This window comes from Palaemon carinicauda, chromosome 19 (assembly GCF_036898095.1).
Source record: "Palaemon carinicauda isolate YSFRI2023 chromosome 19, ASM3689809v2, whole genome shotgun sequence".
Classification (NCBI taxonomy): domain Eukaryota; kingdom Metazoa; phylum Arthropoda; class Malacostraca; order Decapoda; family Palaemonidae; genus Palaemon; species Palaemon carinicauda.
In genome coordinates, this window is record NC_090743.1 from 2,039,103 (window position 1) to 2,055,074 (window position 15,972).

The 15,972-nt window shown below is 34.3% G+C and overlaps 1 protein-coding gene across 1 annotated transcript in view; it reads left to right on the plus strand.

The window, feature by feature from the left end:
- Nucleotides 1–13,629, plus strand: part of LOC137658389 (cuticlin-3-like) — a 107,888-nt gene extending 94,259 nt beyond the window's left edge. The window contains 5 exon segments of the mRNA XM_068393069.1: nt 3,497–3,544; nt 5,127–5,357; nt 8,189–8,351; nt 10,040–10,198; nt 10,834–13,629. Of these exon segments, the coding sequence (XP_068249170.1) occupies nt 3,497–3,544; nt 5,127–5,357; nt 8,189–8,351; nt 10,040–10,198; nt 10,834–11,091 (859 nt within the window). The 3' untranslated portion in view covers nt 11,092–13,629.
- Nucleotides 13,630–15,972: the final 2,343 nt, after the last annotated feature.

Genomic DNA, 15,972 nt, shown 5'->3' on the forward strand with positions numbered 1-15,972 from the left:
CTTGTTCTTAATGTTTTATATTCTTTATTCATTAATTTTAATATTTAGTTTACTCCTTGTTTGCTTTCTTCACTGGGCTATTTTCCCTTGCTGGAGCCCCTATAGGACTTATAACATTATTAGTTTCACCTCAAAGTCTTGATATTATAAAAAATTTTTCTTACGTTCATAATGTTTTATATTCTTTATTCATTGATTTTCAAATGTAGTTTATTCCTTATTTGCTTTCTTCGCTGGGCTATTTTTCCTTGCGGGAGTCCCTTATAGGAATTATAGAATCCAGCTTTTCTAATTAGGGCTTTAGCTTATCTTTTGATATAATATAGTATAATATAAGTTGAAAATTAAGCTCCAAACATGGCACTGACATATCTTTTCGTCTAAGCCTGGGACATATACTGTAAGTAGTAGTAGAGCACCCATAGTAAACAAAAGATGGTTTTTGGAAGATCACTACACTGTTAATTCAAATATTTTTAACCAGTAAATGCAGAGGAACCTAACCTTTGGATAAAGTAACTAAACTTTTAAGTAGATATATATATAAAAAAAAACATATTCTTTGCCTCTTAATCTACATCTTTTGATGGTTCTTCCAGAAACCTGTTAGTTTAGTTGGCAGTCACTTTAAATTGGCTTTTTAGAAGTAGCATATTTTAAACTTGTAGTTTTGATGACCTATTACTAAAACACTAATATTGTGTACTTGTAGATATATCTGTGATGCAACTAATTTTATGAGAGTTTTACTGCACAGGGGCTTTTATCCATAAATCATCAGAAAATGCAATGACCATTGCATTGTTATTATCTCTGAAGCCACCCCCATTATCAAGAAATGGCGTATATATATATATATATATATATATATATATATATATATATATAAAGTATTTTTTATATATTATATATATATATACTTATATTTATAACAAATAAATTAATTATAAAAAAAATGCTCGTACACTTATATAATGTTTATACGTGTTTAGAATTTTTTGAAAATTGAATTTTTATCGAAATTAGATATACATAAAAAATGGTTTCGACCGAAAAGGTTATTAAATTAATTTGATATTTTGATATCTTGTTTTTCTAATGCTAATAATTTTTAAAATAATGCCAAGCATAGAACTTATGTGAGGTTGTAATTCAATATACATTAACATCTCGGCTTTGTGATGATATATGTGTGTATAATGGTAAACAATTTGAAAATAGTAAATGAAAATTTATATCCATATATATACAGTATATATATATATATATATATATAATACATACAGTATATATAGAGTGGGTATGTATATAGTATATATAGATATTTATATATGTATATATACATATGTATTGTATATATACATATATATATATATATATATATATATATATATATATAAAGTATGTATGTGTATATATACAAGACTGTGTGCATAATAAATATCTTGCAAATATTTGACATTTAAAAGACAATGTTCAAAAAACGGTTTTCAATGACAAATCTTCATCACAAAATGTCTTCCGATTTTAATAATTGCCACCATTACCATTGTTGTAATTGATAAAAGTATTGCTAGATACCATTCATCTCTTTCGCTCAGTAGTATATCGTAAGAAGCACCCGCTAGGAATTACTAGTTAAAGCTACACGCACAGAACAGCACTTGGCTGGCTCTCAACAACGCCGTTTCAGCACTGCATGAATAGCACAGACATGAGTCAATTGAAGTAAATTATATATAATGGTGTATTTTGCAATGGTAAGCGTGTATGTATGTTTATGTATGAACATATATATATATATATATATATATATATATATATATATATATATATATATATATATGTATATATGTATATATATATATATATATATATATATATATATATATATATATATATATATATATATATATATATATATATATATATATATAGTATATATACATATATTTGTTTATATATGTATATTATATATATACATATATATATATATATACTATATATATATATATATATATATATATATATATATATATATATATATATATTTTCATTCTGACCAATTTGTAACATTGACTAACCGGTGTAATTTTTAGATGTATTGGGTAGTTTTATTCGCTTTCACCTTCTATAGTCATTTTACACTTACCAGAGACTATACAATATTTTATATATATACACAATTGAATGCATAGTCTACATATAATTGATCCACCTCATGTAGGTAGTTTCTGAATGTGACACCCTTCAAGTTTTCAGCAAATTTGTAAGTGTATGAAGTGATTGTTGAGCCAACTGTCCCATATGGAAGTGATGTGTGGATAATCATTGAGGATCTGAGATAAAAACTCCATTGGGTATCCTTAACTACTTAGGAGTTATAGAAAGAGAAATATGAAGATAATTAGAAGTGGTGCAAGAGTTAGCTTATATGAAAAGATAGATCAAAGTGGTTTGGGCATGTGGAAAGAATGGAATATGAGAAGTTGATGGAGTCAGGAGCAGGGGACTAAGAAATTGCTTTCAAGATGGAATAAATTGCATAGTGTATGCAAAAGGGCTGTGATATGTTACTGGCGTGATTAGGAAACGCGTGTTGCAAACATTTACATTTCGAATTCAGTGGTTAAAAGTATGAATATGAGAGTAACCAGTGTAGTTTATTCTTGAGCCACCCTTGTCCTAGTTCCAAAAATATATTGATAGACTACATAGGCAACACAAACAAAGACTCGCAAACACATATGCACATCACTTTATTTGAAAGCTAACAATTTTGTGTTTTGCATGAAGACATTTTGATTGATACTAACAAAATTTATATAATTTTTAGTGTTCAATAACATAACAGTAAATTTTTAACATTTTGGTATTCATTTCTGTCAAGTGTGTTTTTTCCAATGACTTTGGAAAGTGAAGAACAACTACCCTTTTTTGACTAAGCATTTCCTTCTGTTAAAAAATTGACTTTTTACAAAAGTCAGCTTTAAATTATAACCATCTGAGCAAATTTAATCAAATAAAACATCCAAAATATTAATAAGTCTTGAAATTCACTAAATTTTTAGCCTTTCTATTTTCATGCTTATGCTTTTTAACTTTAAGTATTAATTTTTTTTATTAATACTGAAAGGCTGAAGTCTCTTTGGACCATTAAAAAATTGACTTTTTACAAAAGTCAGCATTAAATTATAACCATCTGAGCAAATTTAATCAAATAAAACATCCAAAATATTAATAAGTCTTGAAATTCACTGAATTTTTAGCCTTTCTATTTTCATGCTTATGCTTTTTAACTTCAATTATTAAATTTTTTTATTAATACCGAAAGGCTGAAGTCTCTTTGGACCATTATTTTATAAAGTGTGTAACAAGCAAGACCTTTCCGTGTCCTTCGTGTGACGTATGTAATCATACATAATTAGTTCAAACAACAAGACTGACAAAAGTGATTAATAAATCTAGTTGTACTAAGCAAGTGTTCTCACCACAGTGGAGACTTCGTGACGGATGTCGAATGGAAGGCACCTAATGGATCAAGGTGAGTTTATGTTGCTCGTAACCAGAACAAGGGTGCGTTCAGTACATTCACGACTTCGGTTGTGTTGAGACTTTTATATTAACCCAATACTGTAATTCATAGTAGACTTGGATTATCTGTAGTAGTTGCTGACTATATATTCATAGGAAATAATGACTGCTTTTTTAAGGTGGATAGGGACAGGAAGACAGACTATTCAGACAGTATACATGTACTCTACATTCTCATTACTTCAGTATTTTTGGAAAAAAGTTTGGCTAAAATCCTTTGAAAACCTAAATGAACTTTTATTAATGATCTCTCCTTCTCTGAGATTTAAACAAATTTTGGGAGAAGTATTCAAGTGAGAATTCCCTTTACATTCACAATGTATGATAAAATTTATATACTCCCCAGTTATGCATCATTCTAGCATACTTGCAAGTGTAAAATAAAATTCTCATTCAGATCCAGGCTCAAAGAATGGTAGAGGCGATGGATAAATTTCTATTTCATCAAATGTTTAGATTATCAAAGGATTCGTGTGAACATTTGTCTAAAAATATTATGGAGACACTCTGGTTAATGTTTAGCTGTAGATACAGTGAATGTGACCTCAAGGGGTCGTTTACGAAAGATCCCCCGGCTTCCCGGAGGGTACACCGAGGAGATGTCTTGTAAATCCACAGCGTAGTACTTAATATACTAGTGACAGAAATCTTTTTACAAATGGATTAGTTATTTAAGGAACAATATTTTCAACGCTATTGATATAAATGAGTATATACAGAACACCATCATCCCATACACCTAGAAATAAAACCTGCAATGTGTCATTGATAAAATGTAGAGTTGGTCGAGGTCTCCTGGGCTTGCTGTGATGTGTAACCAAATTTCATGAAACCAACTGTACAATGATGGTTGTAGTCAATTGATTTTGGTTGTAAAACTAAAGCTTATATGAGTTTTTAAATCAAATCTTAACACCAGTTCAGTTTCTGATTTTGTAACTTCAAATACAGTAATGCCTTTTTTTTGCTTGGTAATCTTTGACAAAGGACAATACAGTACGGTGATTAAATTCTTGTATTTATAATGACATTATGGGCTTAGTACGATTTTCATAAACCATACATATTATAGCCACCAAAGGTAAGCAATTTTAATCAAATGGAAAGTAGTCTTCATGCACGTTGCATGATTTTAAGATGATGGAAGTTAAACAAAGCATGATTTGTCTTCCACTTTTTTATTTCGTTTCATGGTGTTCGTTCAAGCGATTCTATTATCAGCAGAAAACTTCTTCAACCGTCTGTGTTAGCTGGAGGCGCTCGTGGCAGTACATCTCTCGCTGAGCTTTGAGCCTTTTAATCTCTCTCTTATCCTTCTAGATTCCAAAAACCTCACCTTGCATGCAAATGGTTTCAGGTTGTCATTCACAAGACAATGAATTAAATTATAATCTTGTATGGAAATAACCAAACAAACTTATATTTAACAATTTCCTTTCTCCCATTATTAACAAGCGTATGCAGACACTAATAACTGCATCTTTTGTCGTGCAAATTTATGAACAAAACTTTTCTTCCCTCTCGCGGTGTAGCTTTGTGGGCACCACACCGCTGACAGCCACAGCACCCATGCCCGGGTGCTACATGCGGATCTTCGCCGGCTCCCCGGCAGACAAATCTGTGGCGGAGAACGTACGCATCGGTGACCCATTAACCATGGTTATCACTCTCGATGACCAGGAAATCTATGGAATGAAGGTCACGGACTGTCTTGTTCGTGATGGACTGGGATGGGGAGAACAAATGCTCATCAACGGAGACGGGTAAGTATTTGGAGACGAAGGGAGATTGTGGGTCTTATTGCCGGTTGCTAAGGCTTGGGAGACCATTCTGTGCATAAGTAATGGATTGGAAACCCTGCAATTTCATTATGAAGAAAAATTTGAATAGGTTGAACCAAAAGATGCGATTAAGTGAAGTTGAATGTGAGTAAAGTAAAAAACTTAGTGGTGGCTGCATCTTTGGGCCTAATAGACACTGAAAAGGGCATTTAGCATTTTGTACAATGCACCACATAAGGTGTACTTGCAGTGCCAACTCCCAATATGTTATTGAACATTAGGGGCAGGCAGATTTTATATTAAAATGAAATTCAATATTTGAGGAAGGGGATCGAATACTGTAGGTTCAGTATTGATTGATCATGATGCTTTGTTTTGTAGGAAGGGAGATTATGGAATTATGCATATATGGAAGAAGGGAGCCCAAGTATCAATGGAGGTGGAATATTAGGGATAACTTGAAGAGGATTTGAAAGAAGATAATGTAGTAAGGAAATTGTAGGTCGACGACAAGCATTTTGAGAATGAAAGCGACTGACGTGTACTGGAGGGAAAGATTAAGAGAGAAGAATGAGTATTTGGAGGAATGGAGTCTGTTACAACACAGAAATCAATAAATAATTATATGAAGGGAGAATTTGGGAAGAAAGGTGAATATTTGAAGACTAAAAGGGATGGTAATAAAGAGGAAAGAAATTTGGTTATTCGAGGAGGTTATTGAAGAAAGATAGGAGCTATGCAAAAAGGACCAGTGAATTAAGGATGATTACTAAAGGAGCGGGTGATAGGGGAGAATTGGGGTGAAGGATGAATACTGGAAGGAGAGTATGTAAAGAGTGAATGATGAAGGATGAATATTAGCGGAGGGTGAGTAATGTAGGCAGCATTGTAGAATGGGTGAAAGAGTAAGAATGGAAGCCTTGTAGGAAGGAAGATTGAATAAATGGATAAAATCAGAGGATGAAAGATTGAGTGGGAGGGCTGAACAGGAATTGAGAAAGAAAAGATTGAAGTAAAATAGTGGGTACTTGAAGATGGGTGGCTGGAGAAAAGGGCGAGTACCAAGGCAAGATTCAAGGTGCGTCCACACTAGCAACAAAACATGTTTGCAACAAAAAGTACAACTTTAGGGAAGTTGTTTGATTGGTGATGAAACACTGTTGTCATGTTGGTAGTGATTTATTGGTTATATGTGTGCAACCATAGTGTGGATGAGTCAATTTGGTTAGAGATATTGGAATTATACGGGCAGACACTCGCTGGCGTACTCTGCAGGGTACAGAGAGAGATGTGGACGGTTTCAGCAAGTTGACTGGTGTTGCCAATATGTTGCCCAAAATTTTAACCGATAAAGTTTCCTATATTGTTATTTATTTAGATATCAGTAAATGAATTGTTGCTAGTGTGGATGCACCTTACAGTTGATTTGAGCAAACTGGCATTACAGTGATTAAGATAGTCGACATGGAAGATTGGAAGAAGTAAGATTGAAGAATTTGGAGCTATTAATGGAAGTTAGATTAAGGGAGAAAGAGTGACTGCAGATTAAAGTTTGTGACTACCTGTGAAGAAATTCAGCACCTAATCCAGTTGTTCTATTTAGTAGAAGTTAGAAGAGGTTAGATAGCAAAAAGAGAGAAAGGAAGCAGGAACAGAGGTAAATGTAGAATGATATGAAGAAAGTGCAGCTAAGGGACAAAGTAATGATGCAGACTCAGGTGACAAAGTAATGATGCAGACTCAGGTGACAAAGGAATGATGCAGACTCAGGTGACAAAGGAATGATGCAGACTCAGATGACAAAGGAATGATGCAGACTCAGATGACAAAGGAATGATGCAGACTCAGATGACAAAGGAATGATGCAGACTCAGGTGACAAAGTAATGATGCAGACTCAGGTGACAAAGTAATGATGCAGACTCAGATGACAAAGTAATGATGCAGACTCAGATGACAAAGGAATTATGCAGACTCAGATGACAAAGGAATGATGCAGACTCAGGTGACAAAGTAATGATGCAGACTCAGATGAGAAAGTAATGATGCAGACTCAGGTGACAAAGTAATGATGCAGACTCAGATGACAAAGGAATGATGCAGACTCAGATGACAAAGTAATGATGCAGACTCAGGTGACAAAGTAATGATGCAGACTCAGGTGACAAAGGAATGATGCAGACTCAGATGACAAAGTAATGATGCAGACTCAGGTGACAAAGTAATGATGCAGACTCAGATGACAAAGTAATGATGCAGACTCAGGTGACAAAGGAATGATGCAGACTCAGATGACAAAGGAATGATGCAGACTCAGGTGACAAAGGAATGATGCAGACTCAGATGACAAAGTAATGATGCAGACTCAGGTGACAAAGTAATACCTACAGATAGTGCACCATACGAGAAGCACTAATGGTACCAACTGCTTAGGGGTGATGTCAGTATTACAAAAATAGTATTGTGGATTGAGAGAAAAGAATTATTTCTGCAGGCGAGGAAATTATGGGAGGACAGTAACTTTTCAAGGAATGGATATTTGATAAGTGAAAACTATTAAATGAAGAGAATATGGTAAAAGTGTTATTATGGGATAAAGGGAGATTAAGATGAAAATAGTACACCTTGAGAGAAGGAAAATGCCAAGTAATCAGAGAAAAAAACGGGTTGGGAAGATAGTCAAATAATAGGTGGAAGGGAATCAAGGGAGATATAAAGATATTTGACATTCACGAAGATTTTAAGGTCTGTCTTTATACTTATAGAAATAAAAATTTCGGCTACTTTCCTAATCATCCTCAATTTCCTTTGCAGTTGTCCAGTCGATTACGAGATTTTGGGCACCTTCGAATATTCGACTTCCAAGACCACAGCTGCCGTTAGTTTCCAGGCTCACAAGTTCCCCTACACCTCTTCGGTGTATTACCAGTGCAACGTCAAGCTCTGCATCAAAAATGCGGGAGGCTGCGATGATGTGGTAAGGAATAAGCTCAAGTAAACAGATATGACACAAACTTCAGTGGCCAGCAAAGTCACAGGAGTAACATCATTACAAGAATATTTGGTTGTCAACTTGTTGAAGATCCTTCTAGTCTTAGTGTGATTCACACTGAATTCTGCAGGGCAAAAATATTTTTATATTTCTTATAATATCTCATGTCTTAGCAGGTCACCTGTTTTGGGTAGTGTTTTGAGTATATCCCATAAAGTCATTATATAATAGTGGATGAGTCAATGTTCCTTTATTAGACATTTATCAGTTTTCTGATATTGAATACTTAATATAGCTTCATAGGAATATTTTCATGGTCATATAGCATTAAGTTACCTGTAATTTATGGAACTAAGCATTGTTACCTGTCATTTACATAACTAATGTATATCTTTCCTGTAACCACTCTCATTTTGTAGTTTTTTGATGACCTCAGCAGTCACCAAGGTGACCCCAGGTAGCAGCAGGGCCTATCAGAACTCCGTCATAATCACTCGCCATTCCTATTTCTAGCACACACTTTATACCTCTCTCACATCTATCCTCCTGTCACCTAGGGCTTTCTTCACTCCATCCATCCACCTAAACATTGACTTCAAATTCTTATAACTTATTTGCGAGAGCCTTCATATCACTTCATGTAACATACTCACGTTAAGTACAGTAACCAAATGCATCTACTGTATCCATCTTATACCTGCATATCAAATCAAATTTCCCTTTAGATAAAAGTAATTAAATTAAGTCATATAACTTCATATAACATTACTGAAATCTTTTAGCCATTTTCCTGTAAATGCACATAAACTATTGGCTGTTCCTAATAATTTGGTTAGCAGGTACAATACCACCCCTTCATGAAAGAATATGCAGTAGTGTCACTCGAGCATCAGACTTTTTTTTAGAGTCATCTTAAACAGATCTCAGTACTAAACTGTTAAAACTATGAATTTATATTTTTCATTGTATAAATAAATTAGTTTCCTTTCCATCTACACTAGTATATAATTTTGCATACAGTATTTTGTAAAATTTGCAGACAGAAAGTCCTTAACTTCTATGAATTTATATTTTTCACTGTATAAATAAATTAGTTTCCTTTCCACCTCCACTAGTATATAATTTTGCATACAGTATTTTGTAAAATTTGCATACAGAAAGTCCTCTACTTAAAAATTTCAATCAGTTCCAAGAAGCTGTTTGTGAGTCATTTTGTTAAATTTTGGTCTTGGGTAGGCTTTACTTGACTCTCTCGCCTACGATTTTCAGCTGTAAAAGTTAACTAATAGTCCCGTTTGATATTTGCAAATGTCGTCTTGCTTACTACATTAAATTATATAAGATTGTTTTACAATATTATGATATTTCATTAAGAGCTTTTGATACAATACATGACATAATTTCAGTTAGATTTGTTTGTATCTCCAAATGTTTGCAAGTTGAGGACCTTTTGGGATTCATAAGTAATAAGTCAAAACAAACCCTAAAATATCTGCTTAAATGTTTGTAAGTTGAGGACCTTTTGGGATTCATAAGTAATAAGTCAAAACAAACCCTGAAATAACTGCTTAAATGTTTGTAAGTTGAGGACCTTTTGGGATTCATAAGTAAGTCAAAACAAACCCTGAAATAACTGCTTAAAAGGTTAACAACTACACCTTCTTTACACACAGCCCCCCGTCTGCGTAGAGGGTGAGAACGTACTGCGTCGTCGCCGCAGGGATGTTTCGGAAATCGACGGAAACGGTAGCTTGAAGGAAATCGAGGCAGAGGTTGATGAGAACCTCACGATCGAGGTGTTTACCGGCTTGTACGTCAATGAGGATGAAGAGGTAATTCCTTTTATTTGTATGCCGTATATAAGTAATAAATATTTACTAGTGCCTCTGTTGCAGATTATCATAAGTACAGTAATTGTTTTTTGTTCTGTTCAGAAATTTGTTGGTTTTCCTAGTATTAGGTGGTTAGAATTAACCCTTTTACCCCCAGGCTATTTGGAAATTTCCAACCCTTAACCCCCAGGGGGTTATTTTTTTCCCCAGCACATTTTCCAGTATATTTTTTTTTAATTTCTCTAACAGCCTTAATTTTTGTCATAGAGAGGTCAGGTTGTTCTCATTCTCTTGGAAAATGCCTGAATTTTCTCAAAAATTATCAAAAATATGAAAAAAAAAAAAAAATTTTATAGCATTTTTTCGCAAGGACGTACTGGTACGTCCATGGGGGTAAAGGGATGGCTTTTGTGAAACGTACCAGTACGTCCTTTGGGGGTAAAAGGGTTAATGCATTCTAAGCATTATCTAGTCTAAAACAGAAAAGTAATGCTTTGAATAAGCATCATCATACTTTAGTTCATGCATGGAAATTACATATACAATTATGAAATGCAGTTTGAAATCACACGCGGCACAAGCAAATGTTGTGGCTCATTCAAAAAACATCTTTCTAATTAACCTTTGTTTTCCAGGTTCCTGAGCCTGAAGGTGCCTCTGACACACTGACACCTCTTAAGGAGGAGGTCAAGGAAGACCCCAACACCTTCTGTCTCTCCCCAAAGACTTTTGCCATCGGCATTGCCATTGCAGGACTTATCCTCATGGTAGCAGTCATAGCAGCCATCCTAATTCTAATCTCAAGGCGACGCAGGAGAAAGGAAGACTCGACAACTGGCTCCTCAATCTACTCAAGTCCTTACACCAATACAGCTTACAGTCACTCTTCTTAAGCTTCCTAAGTCAGCTAGACTTGGAAAAGTCCTTCCCAGTATGGCCAAATTACAATTCATTTACGTATGCAGTGTCTGGCAATAATCTTGGTACTATTGAAGCACTTGAGATGGTAATCATAGAATTTTCTAATGAGGGTATGAAAATGCAGTTTAATTTACGTACTATAATGTACATTTAAAAAACCAAGGACTGGGAATACAATAGTTGATTTGGTGATACAAAACAAGTGTGCTTAAAAGGTGATTCGTAGTCGTAAAAGTTGGAATGTAAGTCGAAAGTTTTTTAAATTTCCAAGTGTTAGACATTTTTTTTTAATAGCTGTGATAGCAACACGGGATTCCGTTGAATTAGCACAATTATTACCGAAGGCCAAATATATAAGGATGGTTATCCAAGGTGAAGGCGAGTACAGTACACTTTTAATGTCTACTGTACTTGGAATTTCAACAAAGGAGGACTCTTACAGAATTCTCAACCGTGGCGAGATAACCATTAAACCGTATCTGATACACTATGCAGTGTATTTATGTACCAATATGTATATTTTCATGTAAGCCAAAACACTGTCGGGCAATACATTAAACTAAACACAAAATGATGAAATGGTGATCCGGAGAAAATACTTGTAAAAAATAACATATAGGATGAGTATCCTTCACTCAGACCTTAAAGTTCACATATTTCTTGTCAGTAGGATGTGTTTAAATGTTCTAACTTGAATTAACCGAGGTTAAAGAAACATCCCTGCAAACTCACTAACCGGTTGTGAAGTTGATGTCTGAGAAGACGACGATGGGATTCTCTTAAAACACTGAGCAGCTCGGACTACAGTTATCTGGTACAGTCCTACTGGTTGGCAGCAGTCTTGCTTCGTCAACTTTACTCGTTCCGATTAAATTTGCCGGACTGTCTGTCAACAGACAGCAGTTGGGACTTGGCTTGAAGTATCTCGACTTGTCAATAATGAAAAACTGTAAATGTTTTGTCAGTAGATCGAGTATTGGTGAGGAATCTCCGATGGCTGCCGCAAGTAAACAAACCGACCTGAGTCCCTGCTGCTCGGCTAGAGTCTCCTTCTTCTTCTTTTATGTCTTTTATCATGTTCCGTCCACAAGCTTATTTGCTTGTACCTAATTTAATAATCTTTTAAGTTTACTGCGGCATAAGTGACTTAATGAGCGAGAGTATTTGCTGTTGGAGCCTTTACTTGCAGAGATAATCAGCCAGTAAATTGTGTAGATTAGTTCCTCATCTTGTTGGTGGAAGTCAGACCGTGTCCCTTTTTATCTAGATCAGCATTGGAGAGAAACTTTTAGATTACTCTTAGCAAATTGTAGAGATGAAGTACATTTTGGTTCCTAGATAAAATATATTTGGTGTTAAATTGACAGAAAGAAAAAGCAACTGGAAATGTTAATAACATTGAAAGTAGTTTTGGAGTATTTGTTTCATATCAAGAGGGATGTGGCCACTGTGCAGACTGTCCTTGTAATTTGTCAAATAAGCCCCCAAGAGAAAAACCATGCTTTAGAGTTTGCAATAAACTAAAAACAGTTTGGATAAGATAAAGAGGTATCAAACAATATAGGTTTGCATGCGTTGCACGACGCAAAGAATAAAACGGGCTCTGAATTTCTTGATGGACAGAACTATTCACAATGGCCACATCTAAAGTATAGTGCCATAAGCCATGTGCTTACTGATACTTGAACAATTTTAAAACGTATCTGTTGTGGGATTTTTCATCTTTAATTTCTATCTATTTATTATATAGTATAATTCTTTTTTTTTTTACTAGGACGCAACAATGATAAAGGGTACAAAAATATGTTTCACATGCATTAATTGTTTAGTACAAACACGTATCCTATAGTGTCCTTTAATGATAAAATGAAATGGACATTATATATCACGAGTCTGTACTTGAACAATAATCAATTTTGCTCTCTGCAATGGTTAATTTACAATGCTTTTCAAATATTATGAGGTTAAATTGACGGTTTATATAATTGGAAATATAAGATAAATTTAGTTTTGTAATGTAATAAATTTTTATGAATTGGAAAACTAGTACAGCACTGGTAAATGGATTTGTATGTAAGTTACCTTATGCTGTACTTATCAAATTTACGTATTAACATATTATAATCTTGTTAGTTTTGTTTAAAATGGTTCTTAACAGGGTTGGTAAAATGTCATTGAATTTACTTAGGAATTTGGTAAAATTATATCAAATGGGGTCTTTCATCATTCAGTTTTAAAATTTAAAATGGTTCTTAACAGGGTTAGTAAAATGTCATTGAATTTACTTAGGAATTTGGTAAAATTATATCAAATGGGGTCTTTCATCATTGTTTTAAAATTTAAATAGGTTCTTAACAGGGTTAGTAAAATGTCATTGAATTAACTTGGGAATTTGGTAAAATTATATCAAATGGGGTCTTTCATCATTCAGTTTTAAAATTTAAAATGGTTCTTAACAGGGTTGGTAAAATGTCATTGAATTTACTTAGGAATTTGGTAAAATTATAGGAATTTGGTAAAATTATATCAAATAGGGTCTTATTCAGATATTTAGCCAAATTAAACTTTGCGTCGAATGAAGGGTACGGTCTGAGCCTGGGTGAATGAATGAGTGTTATTTTGCAGGTTTCTTTGAACAACGATATTGGCTTCCATTAGGTTAATTGTCATTGTAACACGAACACAGCATAATAGTAGTGAAAATAACATCTCATTAATCAAAGATGTATGTATTCTAATATTGTAAAACTATACTGTAGCATGCTATGTAGCATTCATTAATTTATGTTGCTTATTTCTATTTGTACTAAATTATGAGTTATCAATAAGATGCCAATAATTTGCTTGACTTAGATGCAAGGTATATTGTACCTCTGTCATACTTTGTTTGGTTTAATTCTTGCGTAACTCTATTAATGTTCTAATTTAAATAACTGAAAAAAGCCCCCAGTGGCAGCTATTATTTTTAAGCTTTACTTTTACGTACTTTTAATTTAAACGAGTGGTTTTGCGAATACAGACACTGGTTTACAAATGCATTGCTTCTTCATCACTTTGTCTTTTCACATCGCCGCTGCTTCTCCCCAGAAGCACATCATCATCTTTTTAAATGCATCTCTAAATCTATGTCTGGCGGAAGGCGTACCACGAAAACAATTGCCAAATAATCATGAGCATTGCGAGTGTATTTAACCTAAGCTGTCATCATGATGTACTCTCTGTTTATACTTGTCTACTGTTTTCTTGATTAATAATTTAAAACCCCCAAACTCTTTTCTTGGTATGTTGTTTTGATGCTATAGATCAGAATTCTGTTGTCTTGGTTATGCAGATAGTGACGAAGAGAGGCCAATGAGCCCGGCACATTCACACGTACCTGTGGTTATGCTGTTCCATCGTGGCCTTTATCATTCACATAATATTGGTGCTATGTTGCACAGACTCTGCCAATAGACAAAAGGGGTTTCACAATTATTGAGGGTCCTTTTTTAATGGGGTTAAAAGTCTAAGCAACTTTTGTGCAGAACTTCAAGGGATATCTTTTGCAGTCTAGATTTGATTTGTTTTCTGTAGTAAAAAAATAACTCCAAAGTAAAAAATTAACTCACCAAAGTGATGTAAAAGTTATATCCGTGAATGCAACTTGAGTGTATAAGGAGCATAAAGTAACTGTCTGTGCAAAAGAGGTCTCTTTGGTAGTTCCTGCATCTTCCTCTCTGTACTAAAGAGGGTTGGTTATGGTTCTGTAGTTTATTCCACCGGGGTCACCAAATAAAAGTAATGAATTTTTAAATGTTTCATTGTGTTTTCTTCGCTCTTCCTCAACGACTTTAAAATAGCAGACTGTTATTATCGGTGTTGATCCTGGCACCTTTATGAAAAGTATTTTTATTCAGCATAACTGGAAAAGCTACAAAAAAAGAAGAGGTGATTATACTGTAACTACAGATTTAGAGGCAGGGAACCCCTGCAAGACTACCACTTCTAACCTTTAGGTCTGGTTGAAATGGAAAGGGAAACTCAAAGGACTTGGGGTTTGTAGTTAAGAAACTACAAATGGAAAGGGAAACTCAAAGGACTTTGGGTTTGTAGTTAGGAAACTACAAGTTAATTTTAAAATATTCTGTATATTCCTATATGAAAACAAACCATCGTAATTTAATAGGAGACTCAGCCTTGAGAAAACTCAAAGGACTTTGGGTTTGTAGTTAAGAAACTACAAATGGAAAGGGAAACTCAAAGGACTTTGGGTTTGTAGTTAGGAAACTACAAGTTAATTTTAAAATATTCTGTATATTCCTATATGAAAACAAACCATCGTAATTTAATAGGAGACTCAGCCTTGAGAGGAAGTCCCTAGAATACAAGAATTCTGGCAGGATTAAGAACTCTTGAATTATCAGGAGCACCTGGTTCTGTACAGGAGCAATGATGATGATGAATCCTGCCAACCTACTCACAGTTTATGCATGGAGATGCCACAGGCATTAGACTAAGATAGTACCAATGAATAGTACTTGTTCACAGGAGAGCATACTGTATATCACTGCATGACATATGTTGTACAAATGTTTTTGTTATTATAAGAAACGGGTTTGAATATTCTATCCATCCATCTTCAGTTACTTCTTCACAAATCCTCTCTGAAAAGAAAGGTGGTCTAGTTGGTAGATTACTTGCATCTGACATCCGGTCCACCACTGTTACACCTCTAAAGAGAAGGGGAAGAAAGGAGTAGAAAGCCAGTCATTCTGCATTTCATTCTAGGCGATAAAACAGGTACCTTAGACGAGATACTCCTTTTCCCATGAGGGAGGTTAGGATATTTAGCCAAATTGTCAAGCAGTACTTGA